An 18763-nucleotide genomic window follows, 5' to 3' on the forward strand; every position below is an offset into this window, starting at 1 on the left:
CCCTGGTAGCATAGTGGTTAAGAGCTACGGCTGCTAACCAAAGGTCGGCAGTTCGAATCCACCAGGCGCTCCTTGGAAACCATGTGGGGCAGTTGTACTCTGTCCTATAGGGTCGCTATGAGTCGGAATCGACTCGACGGCAGCAGGTTTTTTAGGTTTATAGCTTGTAACAGGGCCCCGGGTGGTGGTGGTTAAGCATTTGGCTGCTAACCAAAAGGTCGGCAGTTCAAATCCACCAGCTGCTCCTTGGAAACTCTATGGGGCAGTTCTACTCTGTCCTGTTAGGGTTGCTGTGAGTTGGAATTGACTTGACGGCAACAGGTTTGGTTTTGGTGTTTTTTTTATAGCTTATAACTAGTTTCTCTTAAAAAAAAAAACAAAGACAAAATGTGATATAATGCCAAAACCCATTTTAATGCAGTATAAAGCTTGCTAATTTGAGCTCCAGCATCAGGAAACAAACAACATGTGCACTAATTTCTAAATTACTAGCTGGGCTTCTAAATGTGTATGTTGTTCATACAGCAGAACGTTACAGAACAATCTGTATTGTTGGTGTTTCACTGTGAGCCTGTGCCATTGTTTAGTACTGTTTGTCTCTGCATTTATTCAATAATACCATATGCTATAATCACTAGACCAGATTAGAGCATCAGGCAAGCACAGACTGCCGAGCAGGAGCCAAAATAAACAGTGGGAAATGAAGCTGCTATAAAATTTTGTGGATGGTAGTTGCAAAATGCTTTTTAGAACTATTCAAAAGACATGGGAAAGTAGGTGCAGTGAGATGGATCACTTTTATATGGCCTTTCTTGCCATTGTCTTGGTACTTCCACCTAATGATTGGGTGAGACTATGCAAATAAGGTACATGGCACCCTTGTGGTGGTGGGACCATAACAGATAAGGTGTATGGAATCCTAATGAGGGGATTGGTCAGTTTTGCCATCCTGCTAGGCTTAAAATGAGCCATCCTAGAGACAGAAAGGAGGAACCTCACTACCACCAAGAAAGAAGAGCCAGGAGTGGAGTACATCCTTTGGACCCTGGGTCCCTGCAGCTGAGAACTCCTAGACCCAGGACAGAGAGAGAGAACTGTAATATTGGAGATGGTGCAAGACAGCAAGAAGCAACGATAGAGAAACGGCAACAGCAGAGCCAGGAGACTTGGCACAAGACAGCATGGTGGGCTTCCCAGCCCATGGAGTGAGGCGGCTACAGTGGGTGTGCTGACCCATAGAGCGAGAGAGCTGAATTTGGGCAGGAGGCTTGCCAGTGGAATGGGGTCCCTCCAGGCACTTATCGGCAGAGCTAAAAGAGTTTTGTAACATTTGCCCAAGCAGGACAGAGACTGGGCTGAGGGGCAGAGAGAGAGGCCTGCCTGTGGGCATGGCTGAGAAGCTGTTCTGACTGAAGAACTGTATCCTGAGTCATTCCTGATCCTGAATTGGAACCTGTCACTTCCCTAACAAACCCTGTAACTGTGAGTATGGTGAGTTCTGTGTGGCCATTGCAACGAATTATTGAGTGCTGTGGGAGGGATGGCTAGTGTCAGATTTGGTAAAATGTTGGAGGGTGGAGGTATGTCTGACTTCCACCTCATGTCACAGTCACCTTTGGGTGTTGATGCTGATCCTGATTCCCCCCTCCCCCGCCCCCCGCCCCGTGAAGTTAGACAAGGAGGTCCAATGCCCCAACACCATTTTTTATAGTAGGTCATACCCCATTTTTTAAAAGTCATTTCTTGTACTGACTTTCAAAAGCTTGCTTGTACTGGGTGAGCAAAGTGGGTGTTTATAAATGGTGTGGAAATAATTTTAAAATAACAATTTCAGTAATTAAATGCCTTTGTATTTACTTCTGTTTTCTGTAAATGACGAAAGTTTTTTTTTTTTTTTTTTTTTAAGTCTTTTGTAACAACTAAGGAGTAAGGAGCACTGGTGGTGCAGTGGTTTAAGAGCTTGTCTGCTAACCAAAAGGTTGGCAGTTCGAATCCACCAGTTGCTCCTTGGAAATCCTATGGGCAGTTCTTCCTTGTCCTGTAGGGTTGGTATGAGTTGGAATCAAGTTGACAGCAGTGGGTTTTTTTTTTTTTATATAACAATTAAATACACTTTTAATCATTTCTTCTAATGGAAGAGGCTGTATGACTGAGAGACATGGACACTACAGTTTTCGCTTATTCTCATCAAACTTGATATTCAATTTAGTCAGCAAATAAATTCTTTAGAGTTTTGTTCTTTTTTTTGCTGTATATACTATTAGCTTACTGTTTGGAAGCAAGAAAAAGGCTCTTAGAAAATCAGCCAACCGTGGTAAGATTTAGAATGTTTCTTGCCTTGAATTGTATAGTTAGATATGTTTTTATCTGAGACTTTATTTTTTAGAGCAGTTTTAGGTTTATATGAAAATTGTGCAGAAAGTACAGAGCTCGTTTGTCCTTTCACCCCCCTCCCCCCATATATTGTTTCTCCTATTGTTAATATCGTGCATTGGTGTGGTACATTCATTACATTTGATGAACCAATACTGATAGATTATCATTAACTAAAGACCTCTTTAAAGTGTTTAAAAGCAAAGATGTCACTTTGAGAACCAAGGTGCACCTGAGCCAAGCCATGGTATTTTCAGTTGTCTCATACACATGCAAAAGCTGGGTAGTGAATAAGGAGACTGAAGAAGAATCGATGCCCTTGAATTATGGTGTTGGTGAAGAATATTGAATATACCATGAACTGCCAGAAGAACAAACAAATCTGTCTAGGAAGACGTACAGCCAGAATGTTCCTTAGAAACGAGGATGGCGAGACTTTGTCTCACTTACTTTGGACATGTGATCAGGAGGGATCAGTCCCTGAAGAAGGACATCATACTTGGTAAAGTAGAGGGTCAGTGAAAAAGAGGAAGACCCTCAACTAGATGGATTGATACAGTGACTACAGGAATGGGCTCAAACATAGCAATGATTGTGAGGATCGGGCAGTGTTTTGTTCTGTTATACGTAGGGTTGCTATGACTTGGAACCAACTCAACAGCACCTGACAATAACAGATTACATTAAAGGTCACTCTGGTATTGTACAGTCCTATGAGTTTTGACAAATGCATAATGTTATATGTCCATGATTACAGTATCATACAGTATAATTTTACTGCCCTAAAAATGCCCTGTGCTCCACTTATTCATCCCTCCTCCCATCACCCTGAGGCCCTAGCATCCCCTATCTTTGTACTGCCTCTATAGTTTTACCTTTTATAGAATGTCATATAGTTGGAATCATACAGTATGTAGCTTTTTCAGACTGGCTTCTTTCACTTGGCAATATGCATTTAACATTCTTCCATAGCTTGACAGCGCATATCTTTTTATCGCTAATACTCCATTGTATGGATGTACCATTTTTTTAATCCATTCACCAATTGGAGTACATTTTGGTTGCTTCTGTAGTTAGATATTTGTTAGACATTTTTGAACATTATTAATAACGTTTAAACTTCGAATTATGTTTGTGAAGGAACATAGTGAGATGTTAAATATGTATCCAGATACATAAACTTTGGGGTGATTTCGTGGTGTATAAACACTACAGCCAGTATGCCATATGTAGATTAAGGATTTTTATTAAGCAAACTGGTTGTATGAAATCTCTCTTAAATTTATTATTTAGTGTACAAGAAAAACATTTATTGTAGAAAGATAGAATATACAAGTTAACACAAAGGAAAAAATTGATAGTCCTATCACTGGATTGATTGTATTCTGATTTTTTTTTTTCCCATGTGTTATTTCTTTCAGAAATACGGCTATACACATCTTTCTGCAGGAGAACTTCTTCGTGATGAAAGAAAGAACCCAGATTCACAGTATGGTGAACTCATTGAGAAGTACATTAAAGATGGAAAGATTGTGCCAGTTGAGATAACCATCAGCTTGTTAAAGAGGGTAAAGAGTGTGAATGCCAATCAATTGAATGCCAGCAAGAAAAAGTCCACCTTTTATTTGAATAATGAAAGAGTCAGGGTATTGAATTCCTTGCTTGTGGAAGGTGGTCATGTTTTCAGGAGCCTTGGTGTTTGATAATGGTAGAACCGGAGACTTTGCCTTCACCTGGGAAGAATACTGCTACTGGATAGTAGCAAGGACTGTGCTTTGGTGTAGGGTTGGTAAAGCTCAGTTTAACATCCACATTAGGCACACTTGACTATTCCTGCTTAACACTCAGAGAATCATTCTTTCTTCCATTTCTTTCTTTTCGGTTTTCTTGTAAACCTTCTTTGTTTTTTCTCTTTCTTTTCAAACCCAGGAGCCTACCCATTGTTGACATTCTCTCAGCCTTGATGTCTGCATTTCTGGTGTATGTATCACTATCTTCAGCACGAATGCTAAGACTAATAGCTATCAAACTAAAATATGTCACCTCTAAAAAACAAGCACCTTGTATTATTTGATAACTCCCTACTAGAGGATCCTAAGACTGTAGTCATTAGAAGATGTTTTCACATACAAGAAATGGTAAAGGAGAGATGCAAGAGTGGGAATAAGAAACAGCTGAGGCCTGATGGGAAAGAGATATATAAGCATCTGGATGGAACTAGAGTCAGGTGAGAATGAAGAGATGACTCATTCACAAACATTCTCACCCCTTCTCTCAGAGGTTGGAGGAAGTTGCTTTCATTCTGAAGTAAATCTTCTCTCCTTATTCTCTGGAGCTAATCCCTTTCCTGTATTTTATATGTAAAAAACCCAGTGCCCTCGAGTATATGTAAGTCTGATAAAGAGTAATCTACATACTTTTTCTAATCATTCCTCAATGCTTTGCAGTCAGGTTCTGTTTCCGTCTCTATTGGAACTGTTCTTGCTGATGTTACTAGTGATCTTCTTTATCAAATCTAGGGGATACTTTTTTTTTTTTTAATAATTTTTATTGTGCTTTAAGTGAAAGTTTACAAATCAAGTCAGTCTCTCACATAAAAACTTACATACACGTTACTACATACTCCCAGTTACTCTCCCCTAATGAGACAGCCCGCTCTCTCCTCCCATTCTCTCTTTTCGTGTCCATTTGCCAGCTTCTAACCCTCTCTACCCTCCCATCTTAGGGGATACTTTAGTCATTATTTTTCTTGTATCATTTAACCCTAATCACGGTTTTTGAAGCTCAGACCTCCTTTGTTTACTGTGTTACCATTTCTCTTGATCTTCTTCCTACTTCAGTGACTGCTTTTTCTCTTTCTCCTTTAATAGCATGTCTTCTTCTGCAAGTTTACTGAAATAATATACTTCTCAGAGTTGCATCTTTGGTTCTCTTCAGCTCTTACTTTATGTATTTCTTGCTTGACAGTTTATCCATGGTCAAGGCTTTCACTATAACGCCAAAATCCATAGCTCTAGCATAAATTTTCGTTCTGAACTCCAGACCTATATTTCTAACTAAGTGCCAGGTGTTCATCTGAATGTCTGACAGGTGTCTAAAATCAACATGTCAGAGGCTGACTGTATCATCTAAAATGTGATCTTCCTTTATTTCCTGTCCTGGTTAAGGATTCTGCCATCTACCCAGCTGTCTAAGACATCTACTTAGCGGCCCAAGAGTGAGAAGAAACAAATCACAAATCTGGTAGCGATCCTGTATTATCTTCCTCTTCCTCACTTTCCCAAATCCATTCAGTAAGCAGATTCTTCCAGTTTTCCCATTCTTAATCTTCTATCTAGTCTCTTTTCTCTATTACCACTATAACTATAGTTCAGATCCTCCTTTTTTTCTTACCTGGATCATCACTACCAAAACCAAACCAAATCAGTTGACATGGAGTTGATTCCAAACATGGTGACCCCATGTGTGTCAGAGTAGAACTGTGCTCCATAGAGTTTTGAATGGCTGATTTATAAGAAGTAGATCACCAGGCTTTTCTTCTAAGGTGCCCCTGGGTGGACTTGAACTGCCAACCTTTCAGTTAGAAGTCAGGGTTTTAACATGTGCTTCAGCTATGGATTCCTGAACCGTCACTGGTATTGTTGTTAGTTACCCTCCCTCAGAAACAAGAGCCATGTCCTTACTTTTCATGGTCCCTGATAATAGACTTTGATTAAATGTATATTGACTGGGTAGACCCTGATGTGCCTTCTTCATATGTCTTCCACTACCATATTTGGGATAAAAATGCTATTTAAAAGGAGTCCAAAAGCATTCTCTGGAAGCTTTGTGAATATTTGAGGAGAAGCTAGATGCTAGGATAAAGCCTAGCTTCAGACAAAGGAATCAGGGGTCCTTACAACCATTTTTCTTCTTGAAGAACCTGGAAACAGTCTAAGCACTGAGGGGAGAATATTAACTCTGACATAAGTAATTAATGCTAACATTCTCTTTATATTTGTCCAAACTTTTTTGCTGTTGTACTTGAATTATAGCACAGTTGGGTACCTGTAGAAGCAGTGTATTTCTTAACATAGCAAAATGACTTGGGAAGAGGAAAGGGAAGGCAAGATAAGGTCTCCAGTGGCTAGAGCAAAGCACATGGGTTAATGCTTATTTTTCTCTTATTACTGTTTATTAATAATTTTGCATAGATGTGAAAGTATGTGACCAACTGATGGTCAACTATTAGAGAAAAACAAAGTGATATTTTATGTAATTTTGCATTTTATATTGGTATCTTATTTGTTTACTGTAGAAAATTTGGAAACAATGGAAAAAAATTATGATACATATCCATAACTCCACCAGCTTGGGATAACCATGTTAATATATTGGCTCATTTCCTTCTAGTTTTTTTTTTTTTTTTTTACTGCATCCTCCATTCTTATGGTTTAAAGAATAATAATAAAACAAATACCTTGTATCTACCACCTGCTTAAGAAATTCTATTTTGTAATATAATATTGAACCCAAATCCCCCTTTTTCCATTAGGAAATGGATCAGACAATGGCTGCCGATGCCCAGAAGAATAAATTCTTGATTGATGGGTTTCCAAGAAATCAAGACAACCTTCAAGGTTGGAACAAGACCATGGATGGGAAGGCAGATGTATCTTTTGTTCTGTTTTTTGACTGTAATAACGAGGTAAAGAAAATCTGTATCAGCCTATATGGGCATTAAGCAACCGATGGTTAAACAAAGTGATTTTTAACTTTTATCAGCATTTTATAATGGCAGCAGTATTTTTTGAATTGGTAGGTTAGATGGACAGAACAGCACTGTCTGGCTGTTGGAATATTAAAAACTATTTGGTATCAGCAGCCTTGTGGACCAAAAATTTGCTTTATTTTCAGAATAACAACAGCATGGTTATTTTTTAAAATAAGAATTGACATGCACAATAATGGTAGCTATAACGAAGCTGAACTACTATTTTCATAAATGTACACTACTATCAGACAGTGTCTCGCCTTAGGGTGTTGTTTTACTGAAAAGAAACACATTTCTGGAAGCTGGGAAAACTCAATTTTAAAGAGATGTAAAAAAAAAAAGAACAACCTATTGCTGTCGAATTGATTCCAACTCATAGCGAGCCTATAGGACACAGTAGAACTGCCTCATAGGGTTTCTAAAGCTTTAAGGAACCAGACTACCACATCTTTCTTCTGTGGAGTGGCTGTTGGGTTTGAACTGCTGAACTTTCGGCTAGCAGCCAAACTCTTAAACCACTGCACCACCGGGACTCCTCAAGAGACATAAGTTATTGTGTGCTGTCAAGTCGATTCTGACTCATACCCACTGCCATTGAGTCGATTCTGACTCAGCAGCCCTATAGGGCAGAGTAGAACTGCTCCATATGGTTTCTAAGGAATCGAACTGCTGACCTTTTGGTTAGCAGCCATAGCTCTGAACCACTATGCCACCAGGGTTTCCTCTGACTCATAGTGACCCTATATAGAACAGCCTAATTTGTTTTCTAAGAGTGAAGTGACTGGAGAAAACAGGGAAGTGTTCTTTTTCTTTCTGACACTTCTAATAACATACCCAGACTTACCTTTGAATAACTAAAATGAATCTCTCGGAATCATTTAATTAAAATGCCTGATTCTGACAGCTGCTATAATATAAATTTCATTAAATTAATGCCAGCATCCTGAAGGAAGAAGAGTCTGAAGTAGTGCCTTGAAGGTTTGCTATTCTTAGGTTAAGTTGCAAATGTGCCTCTCGTGGAGAGACCTGCTTCAGCCTTTTCATCGTTTTAAAATGTAACTCTCCTCTTCCAACCCCCAAAAATATGTTTTCACTTATTCTTCAAAGTTAACTTTAAAATGTTACCACAGCTTTCTTTATAACTAAGGAATGTTTATTCACTATTAACAAGGGATGCTTTATTCAAATGCAAATATGTTGACTCTTAAAAATATTTGGATATTTACAGAATTATTGACAAGTAAGGAAAAATGGAACAGTTTGAAGCATGTAATTCATACCTAATAAGTTAATATTACATCCTAGATGGAACTGTAGACATACAGATCTTCTTTTTATTGTGGTTTGTTTGAAAAAAAACATACACACATACACACAGGAAAAACTGAGTCATGAATGAATTCTTGTGCTCTGTACTTATTTAACCTAGTTTATATAAATTGAACCACATGTTTAAATTTAAAAGAGTTTTACATGTTGATTAATGAATTAGATACGTTGGGTTTAATGCAGGGATTTTTGGTAATATCTTCAAACTTTATTTCTTTTCAGTTTAAAAGAATGGCAGATTCATATCTCTGTTCTTTTAATAACTTTTTATTTATCTGTTTTCAGATCTGTATCGAGCGATGTCTTGAGAGGGGAAAGAGTAGTGGTAGGACTGATGACAACAGAGAAAGCCTGGAAAAGAGGTACTTTGCAATTTTTACTTATTGCCACCTCAATCCCAGTGTGGAATTTGAGTAACAGATTAAATAACCTGCCTCACTTTGGCCCAGGAAAAGAAAATATCATGCTTAAATATGTAAAATGGTTCATCTAAGGAGATTATATCTGAGTCATTTGGGTCAGGTTCAGTGTTGTCCTCTGAGCTATTCTATAACATGAAGGAGAAAGGATGAATAACTAAAACACTGCAATATTTGCTTCTTTTCCAGAATTCAGACCTACCTTCAGTCAACAAAGCCAATTATTGACTTATATGAGGAAATGGGGAAAGTCAGGAAAATAGATGCTTCAAAATCAGTTGATGAAGTGAGTATCGTTAGCCTGCCTTAAGAAAAAGGTCAACTAAAAATGTGATTGATTTCTTTTGGAGTAGACTGGAGAAAAACTATGACATTAGTTTTTTTGTTCTGTTTCATTTTAAGACTGGAGTCTGAATGTAAGATTAGGCTTTTTCTCCTTTTTGAATAGTGTCTAAAATGGGTTTTACAACTTAGACTTGTTTTTTGTGAGAAGTGGGTGGCTTATTAATTCCAAACCCCTTTTCTTAAGTATTGGAAAATTGGCATTTTGAGAACTTTTTCTTTTTTTTTTTAAATTACTGTGTTCATATTTTAAAAATCTGTAACATGAATGGCCAAGTCATCTAGCTCAGAAGCCCCAGGTTGCTAGCCTATCTTCCATCACAGAGCACATAGCTCCAGAGGTGCAGAGTTTCCATGACTCATCATTTCTTTCTTCCTTCGGAAATCAGTAATCTCTAAATTATGGTTTGCAAGCCTTCATTGCCTGGAAGATTTCTAGTGTCTCTTGATTCACCTAATCTCTTACCTGATTCCTTGAATCTGCTTCTTCTGGACCTTCACCTAATCTCTTACCTGATTCCTTGAATCTGCTTCTTCTGGACCTTTCTTTTTTTATCTTACAGACATTTTTATTATCCATTGCCACCTCCTATACGGGTAAGGTAATATATAGGAGAAAAGTTCGTGTGTTAGAATCAGAACTAAGAAGATAAGCCACTTTAGTTTACATTTTATCAAATTCTTAGTAATCTATCAAGAAACTTCTTTTGCCCTAAAAACACTGGTAAAATTGAATGCAACATGTATTTATATTATATTACTGCCTAAAGTTAAATAGTTGAAACTAAAAGATTATGTGATTTTTAAAAAAAAAGTCAGCCATTTAAAAAATTAATATAAAATTGACTGTTTTTAAAAACAAGAACTTGGCCATATGGTGTTTTGACAATATCTGCTTTTTAAATTATTACTATCTTTTACAGGTTTTTGGTGAAGTTGTGAAGATTTTTGACAAAGAAGGCTAACTCTGCACCTGAAGACATTCTTGAAATCATGCTTGAATATTGCTTTGATAGCTGCTATCACAATCCCCTTTTAAGGCAATTTTGATCTTTCGTAATTACATCTCAGTTAATGGCTGGAAAGTATGTAGTTAAGACAAATTAAATTGTTTATCTTCGGTTTTTTTTTTTTGTTGTTCATTTGTCAGAGCAGTAGACAGTGAATTTAGTTTCAACTTTATTTTAGCTATGGTGCTTACTAAACAAAGAAGGATATCAGCTAGTTTTTGTTTTTTATTCAAAAGGAATGTCCCTTTTATAGTCTGTGCCTTCTGTGAGCAAAACTTTTTAGTATGTGTGTATGTCCCCTTACTCTCGTTACAACATGTTAGGATTAGGGATCTCCAGTTCTTCTTTTTGTTGCAGGTAGTAAATTTACAACCTGTTAAGAGAATTTGTGGACCAAATTTCAAAGGAACTTTCTGTATAGTTACTTCTTACAAAGTGTGTTTGGTAAATAGACTCATAAAATGACTTCCTAGAAGTGTTTTAATATTTATCAAATAACTGACCATTTCCTATAGAAAAATAAGAAAACTTGGGCTTTGTTTTACTACAACTTGTACAAAGTTGTATGATAGGGCATATTCTTTGCTTCCAGGGTTTGGGTTAGGGCACTGGGATTCAGAGCCTGGCAGAATGCCAGCTTATTCTGACATAAATCTGAGGGTAAGGGACGAGGATCACATCTAATGGATGTGTTCCTTATGCTCTATTATATAGTATTATTAATGATTAAACTGATTTTAACAAAATTCCTATCAGTGGAACACTGAAATGCATGTACTAGATTTAAGATAAATGATTCAGTTAGAGTTTTAGTAACACTTCCAAGATTTTTTTGTTTGTTTTTGGTTTTCTTAGACTAAATACAGGTTTAGTGGAAGAAGAAATGCTAATGGTTAAATTTCTCATTTGTATTCTGTTTTCTTGAATACTTTTTTCATAATTGTTTGTTTAAGAAGAGTTAAAAATCATTGCACTTTGGTCAGAAAAATAATAAATATGTAAGTGTTTGGTTTCCTTTCTGGCTACTTTTATTCAATAAATTCTATTTTTTGTATCATGTTGAAGCATTGAAAGATATAGCATAAAAAAGACTATAGAATCCAAAGGAGTTTTCTCTTAAATCCATCCTTCCTTTAAAAATCTCTGAGCAATTTGTTTTCTTCTTACCATTTTCTTCCCTCACTAATGCAAAGTGGTGTCCAAGGTTATTAATATGAGATTTTAAAAATGTATCATTCTCAGCACTTATACTGTTAGGTAAAAAAAACAAAAAAATGTATCTCATTCTCAGCGCTTATACTATTAGGTATACAGGGTTAAATAGGGCAAGGAATTTTGTCTTTGTATAATTAAATTTTATATATAAAGTCATTGGGAATAGTGAGGACAATTTGATGAACGTTCTTATAATGTACTGGAACAATTTATTTCTATGCGTGTTACAAAATTCACTTATTAAAGATAAATTTTTCAACATACTTGCTATCAGAAAACATAGTATCCGTAAGTTTTTTGTGATTTTGTAACTGAGTAACATCTTGGCCCCCAAAATTTGTACAGTCAGTCCCCGGGTTATGAGCGTGCGACTTAGGGACTGCTCGACTTGCCCTTTGATGTTACGTGAATTTGCCCTCACTTTGAAACAATTGAACCAGCCCCTGCTCGCACAAAGTCTTCACCACGGTCACCTTCACTGGCTGCACTTGCAGCTTTTAAATCATTGACAAGGCTTCGAGCCTTTTCTTGCACTAACGTAAGGCTAATTAAGAACCGTATGCACCTGTTCTGACTTACCTACAAATCCTTAGAGACATACATAGGAAAGGATCTTGTTCATAACCCGGGGACTGTCTGCACTGAGATTATCTTGGTTTCTTGGAAGAGATTGTAATGAATTTTTATCTAGTGAGTGATTGAGTCCAGCCATACAGAGGGACTTTACTGGTGGTTTAAACAAACAACCTTAGTATGAATCCAAAGACTAAGGTTTGGAGAGCATTCCTAGTCACATATATGAAGAAATCCGTCAGATGGGAATCTAAATATTTATATCGATAATGTAAAAGCAACCTTAAGGTTCTGAAGAAAACTGTTGAGACTAGGTGCTTTGCTTCCTTTTATCAGATATCTTTCTGTGGCATTTGAGAACAGCAAACCAAGAAACACAGTAATTTCTAAATTACGAGGCTTTGCTTTTTGTTTGATTTTAGGTAGAAAAACATGTTTGCAATATTGGGCTTTTGGAGTTGATTGAGATACATCCGACTTCACTAGTTTGGCTGTTCTCTTTGTTAAAGATGTAGTCACCAAGATGTTTTTTACTTTTTTGAGAGACTCCAAGTGGAGCCTTGCTTTTTTTTTTTTTTTTTAATGAACTAACATTATTTCCATTTAATGATGTTGGATGTGTATGAATTGTTTAGTAAATAATCCCAATAAATCTTGTGCTGTGGTCTTTGCTATTTGCTGGTTCAGATTTTGTTCTCAAGCATATTGAAGATCAAGAAGTATCATATTTAACATGTGGGTCCTCACATGGCAAAAGCAGAGTTCAGGATGCAGGAGAATTTTCTGCTCTGTGTATTATGTTTGTGCGTTTGGAATTAAGCAGAACACATGACTTTACCCCATGTCTTCAAGAACTAATCCGGATTGAGGTACAAGCAGCCTATTTTATTACCCACCTGTAGCATTAATTGCTTGTCTCTTTGAGGGGGAAATTGACCCAGGCAGAGAGTGTCAAGGTGTGAGCTTTTTGTAGGCTTGTGCTTTGTCCATGTAAGTTAAGTGGTTGCCTGACATTCCAGTGGGCCCTGGAGATAACAGTGGCTGAAAGTATTGGCCAGACTAGGTCAGCATCTTTCCTCTGGAGATTTGGACCTTCATCTTCAGGCACTTACTAATTGCACAAGACATAGTGCTATGGGTGACATTCCTTCTAAGGAATTTCTGTCTAAAACTAATACTCTGATATGGATAGACCTTCAGATGTCTTCTGTTGGCCAACTTCAGTCATTGCATTAGTGCATTTCAGTTCTCCCTAGTCTGCCTGCATACTTCATCTGCATTAAGTACTCTTTGATTGTAGGCACTCATTTACTGTGCACCAAGGGAAAAAGGTAAAAATGGCCCTAATCACCTATGTCTTAATTTCTTCATCCCTGACTGCAAGGTTAATACTCTCATGGATCCGGATATGCTTTTCTTTGGATAGATGTGGTTATTTGTGATGTTAATCCTGGACCTTGGTTCATCTCTGCTTTCCTGTCCTGGGAGAGCTGAAGAACTAGTTGAGTTTCAGGCTACCACTCAAAGCCAACCATACCAGCCCCAGACTATCACCAGGGCTCAGACCTTTATGGTATCCCAGCCATCCCAAATCATCAAAACAGAACCTGCATCTCTTGGGTCCCTCTTTAAAGAGCCTTTTCTCTTATGATTTTGTCCTCTTAAGACCCAGGCATAAGATAAGAAGTTTTAATTATTTTGTTTTATTTAGGGAAACAAGAGTAATAGAACATTTCTCTAGGCAAGGTTCTTTGATTTATGATCCATTTTGAAGCACCTTTATGAAACTGCTGACCACTGGCCTTTGATGTTTTAACCAGCCAGAAGAAAAGCACCTGCAGAGTTACCACATATCCCAGCTTTAATGTTAGATAATCACAAACTTTAAGAATTATCTACTACACAGTAAAATCAAGCAGTTAAGCTACGTATTGCATAAAAAGCATATTCGGCCTCATTTGATTAAGAAATTGCATTTAAAAAGAGAAAGTAAAAACTAAAAAGTCATGTATATGAGCTTTTGTACTATTTTGAAGGCTTCCTCAGAAGGTAGATTCTCAGTAGCTACTTCTAGCCTACCCAGAGGTGCCTGGGAAGAAAGACTTGGTGACCTACTTTAAAAATATCAGTCATTGAAAACCCTGTGGAGCACAGTTCTCCGACACACATGGCGTTGCCATGAGTTAGAGCTGACTGGACAGCACCTGGTTCTGGTTAGCTACTTCTATGAAATTAGGTGGGCTTTCAAGAAAACCCCCGAATTGAATAAGTTTCCGTGCTAGTTTCTCAACCCTTGCAGTCCTGTGAGAACTGTGGGTGGAACTGACCCTCTCACAGCTGCCTGCATCCAACGGCTTTCAGAGCTGGAAGGGGAAGACAAAATAGGTTAAGCAGTCAGTCCTTAAAAGTACAAAGCTATTGTGTGCGGCTCACACTTTGTTATTAGTTTTTTAAGGAAGCGTTTTAACAAGTGGCACCAAAGCCACTACCAGAATTCAGCCAGTGTTTGTGTCTATAGTTACCATGAGGCTGCATCAAAATGGCCTCATCAAAATATGAAACTTTTTTCTTTTTGGTTACCAGGAAACATGCACAATAGGCACTACCCTTATCTTGTCTTCACCTGGGACAGTGGTCAAGACAGACACTTTTTTTTTTTTTACATTATTTGAAGAAAGTAGGCTAACTTTTAGATTGGATCAAAGTATCCCTACATCAAAATGACCAAGTTAGAACAGCTACATCAAAATATCCCTGGCATCAGAGAAACACTGATGCGATCCAGCCCATCACCATGTGATACTTCCATGAACGACATGCAGGGCTGGGGGACAGAATGCCACACGTCATCAATCAAAGATGTTGTTATTGAACTTTATCCAAAGAATTTGGTCATTGTCCTTGGTCCCTAAGAGATAACCTCTAAACCATTGCAATTTCCCCAGTAATTGAAGTATCTTTGAGGTTTCCAGACCATACCTATCTAACAGGTGACTCAAGTCGGGGTTGGCCATGCCAGAAAGACCCACCTCATGATAGGGGAAGGGGGTCATGATTCAACCAATCATGCCTATGTAATGAGGCCCCAGGAAAAGCTCTGGACATGGAAGCTTCAAGGGCTTCCCAGTTGATGACAGACATCAATGCGTGAGGGAGGTTAGCATGTCCTTTTTTGGGACATGGAAGCTCCATGTTGTAAACCATCCCAGAAATCACCCTCTGTCTCTTCATTTGTATCCTTTTTGCTGTAATAAAACTATAATTGTAAGTATAGTGAAAAAAATGTATATACATCTCTGGTATCAAATAGCTGTGTGAGAATGTCCATGTCATACCCAGTATGAAACATAATTGAGCAGACTCTTACCTGTCTGTTTAGGGCCTTTAGTTAGGTCTGGATAAGTGCTATTTAGGGAAAGAAGGTAACTGGATTTGAGGCTGCTGCTACTATGTGCTAATGGAAGATACAGTGATTTAAGGGATGGGATGGGGTAGGGAGAGTAACACCAGTTGTATAGAGAGAATTTTGTTCAGTTCTATTTCATACGTGATGGCTTTTGCAGGAGCTTACCTATTCTGATAATCACTTCCCAAAACACCATTTATTAATCAGTCCAAAAGTCTTCATGATCACAGACCACATTTCCACTCTTCTTCATGAGTATTTTGTTGATGTAAATAAGAAGGAACTCATTGTTTTATATGACAGTATACAGATTATGGCAAATTGGTGAAATAATAGCTAGATGCACCTAGAAGGCATGTTATAGTCTATAATCACATTCATTCAAGAGTCTGGAAGCTTAATTTAACTAACTGGTCAGTTTAGAGGAGCTATCTGGTGGCGCAGTGGTTAAAGTACTCATCTACTAACCAAAAGGTCAGTGGTTTGAACCCACCAGCTGCTCCGTGGGAGAAAAATGTGACAGTCTGCTTCCATAAAGATTTACAGCCTTGGAAGCCCCTATGGAGCAGTCCTACTCTGTCCTACAGGGTCATTATGAGTCGGAATCAACTCGGAGGCAAGGGGTTTGAGTTTAGACTAGAAAGGTAACTGCTGGGCTGGCTAATTCAGTTTGACAAAGACTTTTCAGATTTTGGGGGCTGTTCTTTTACTGTTCTTCCTTCTCTGCTTCCTTCTCGTCTTTGTTACCCTCCTCACTGCAAACTGTACCTCGAGTTCTATTCTGAAACCCTAGTGAGATGGTTTTTCCACTAGGTTTTTCCATCTCACTAGGGACAGTTTGAAGATTTCAAAATCTGTCCTGAAGTACAACACTGTCAGTGATAGGATATATCCATACATGTACAGGGAAGACCAGTTAACACAACCATTCAAATTTATGCACCAACCACTAATGCCAAAGATGAAGAAATCGAAGATTTCCACCCACTTCTGCAGTCTGAAATTGACTTAAAAAATGCAGTCAAGATGCGTTGATTATTGCTGGTGATTGGAATGCAGAAGTTGGAAACACGAAGGATCAAACCAAACCAAACCCAGTGCTGTTGAGTCGATTCCAACTCATAGTGACCCTATAGGACAGAGTAGAACTGCCCCATAGAGTTTCCAAGGAGCACTTGGTGGATTTGAACTGCTGACCCTTTGGTTAGCAGCCATAGCACTTAACCACTACGCCACCAGTAGTTGGAAAATATAGACTTGGTGATAGAAATGACACCAGGGATCGCATGATAGAATTTCGAAGGACCAACAACTTATTCATTGGAAATACCTTTTCTCAACAACTCGAACAACAGCTATACATATGGACCTCACTGGATGGAGTACACAGGAATCAAGTCAAGTACATCTGCGGGAAGACAATGGAGAAGCCCAATATCATCAGTCAGAACACGACGAGGGGCCAACTGTGGAACAGACCCTTAATTGCTTATATGCAAGTTGAAGTTGAAGCTGAAGAAAATTAAAACAAGTCCACGAGAGCCAAAGTATGACCTTGAGTATATTCCACCTGAATGTACAGACCGTCTCAAGAATAAGTTTGACTCATTGAACACTAATGAGCAAAGACCAGATGAGTTGTGGGATGACATCAAGGACATCATACATGAAGAAAGGAAAAGGTCATTAAAAAGGAAAGAAAGAAAAAACCAAAATGCATATCAGAAGGCTTAGAAACTTGCTTTTCAACATAAAGTAGCTAAAGTGAAAGGAAGAAATTATTAAATAAGATAGCCGAAGAGATGGTTTGGAAAGGTGGTTTGAGAAGACAAAGTAAAGTATTATAATGACATGTGCAAAGACCAAGGGTTTGAAAACCAAAAGTGAAGAACTTGCTTGACATTTCTCAAGCTAAAGAACTGAAGAAGAAATTCAAACCTCCAGGTACAATACTGAAGGAGTCTATGGGCAAAAGATTGAATGACGCAGGGAGCATCAAAAGAAGATGGAAGCAATGCAGAATTACTATACCGAAAAGAATTGGTCAATGTTCAGCCATTTCAGGAGGTAGCATATGATCAAGAACAGATAGTACTGAAGGAAGAAGTCCAAGCTGCACTGAAGGCACTGGCAAAAAACAAGGCTCCAGGAATTGATAGAATACCAACTGAGATGTTTCAACAAATGGGTGCAGTGCTGAAAATGCTCATTTGCCTATGCCAAGGAATTTGGAAGACAGCTACCTGGCCAGCTGACTGGAAGAGGCACATATGTGCCCATTCCAAAGAAAGGTGATGCAGTGGAATGTATAAAGTATCAATATCATTAATGTCACACAAAAGTAAAATTTTGTTGAAGATAATTAAAAAACGATTACATCTGTACATCGAAAGGGAACTGCCAGAAATTCAAGACAGATTCAGAAGAGGACATGGAACAAGGGATACCATTGGCTGATGTCAGATGGATCTTGGCTGAAAGCAGAGAATACCAGAAAGATGTTTACCTGTGTTTTGCATATGCATATGCAAAGGCACTTGACTGTGTGGATCATAACAACTTATGGATAACGTTTTGAAGAATGGGAATGCCAGAACATTTCATTGTGCTTATGTGGAAACTGTACGTAGACCAAGAGGCAGTCGTATGAACAGAACAAGGGGAGACTGCATAGTTTAAAATCAGGAAAGATGTGTCATGGTTGTATTCTTTGACCATACTTTGTATGCTGAGTAAATAATCTGAGAAGTTGGAGTGTATGAAGAAGTGTGGGGCATCAGGATTGGAGGAAGACTCACTAACAATGTGCAATATGCAGATGACACAACCTTGCTTGCTGAAAGTAAAGAGGACTTGAATGAAGCACTTACTAATGAAGATCAAAGACTACAGCTTTCAGTATGGATTACACCTCAACAGAAAACAAAAATCCTTACAACTGGGCCAATAAACAACATCATGATAAATGGAGAAAATATTAAATTTGTCAAGGATTTCATTTTACTTGTATCCACAGTCAATGTCCATGGAAGCAGCAGTTAAGAAATCAAACAACATATTGCACTGGGCAAATCTGCAAAAGACCTTTTAAAGTGTTGAAAAGCAAACATTTCACTTTGTGGACTAATGTGAGCCTGACGCAAGCCATTGTATTTTCAGTCGCTTCATATGCATGTGAAAGCTGAACAATGAGTAAGGAAGATCAAGGGAATTGATGGCTTTGAATTACGGTGTTGGTAAAGAATATTGAATATACCATGGACTGCCAGAAAAACAAACAAGTCTGTCTTGAAGAAGTATAGCCAGAATACTCCTTAGAAGTGAAGATAGTGAGACTTTGTCT

At 38.0% G+C, this 18763-nt stretch overlaps 1 protein-coding gene across 1 annotated transcript in view; it reads left to right on the forward strand.

Annotated features, from left to right (window-relative positions):
* The window catches only part of CMPK1 (cytidine/uridine monophosphate kinase 1), a 39231-nt gene extending 27527 nt beyond the window's left edge, over positions 1-11704 (forward strand). The window contains exons 2-6 of the mRNA XM_049879227.1: positions 3795-3941; positions 6908-7060; positions 8741-8817; positions 9064-9160; positions 10140-11704. Of these exons, the coding sequence (XP_049735184.1) occupies positions 3795-3941; positions 6908-7060; positions 8741-8817; positions 9064-9160; positions 10140-10181 (516 nt within the window). The 3' untranslated portion in view covers positions 10182-11704. The remainder of the gene's footprint in view (positions 1-3794; positions 3942-6907; positions 7061-8740; positions 8818-9063; positions 9161-10139) is intronic.
* Positions 11705-18763: the final 7059 nt, after the last annotated feature.

This window comes from Elephas maximus, chromosome 3 (genome assembly GCF_024166365.1).
Source record: "Elephas maximus indicus isolate mEleMax1 chromosome 3, mEleMax1 primary haplotype, whole genome shotgun sequence".
In the NCBI taxonomy this organism is placed as follows: Eukaryota; Metazoa; Chordata; class Mammalia; order Proboscidea; family Elephantidae; genus Elephas; species Elephas maximus.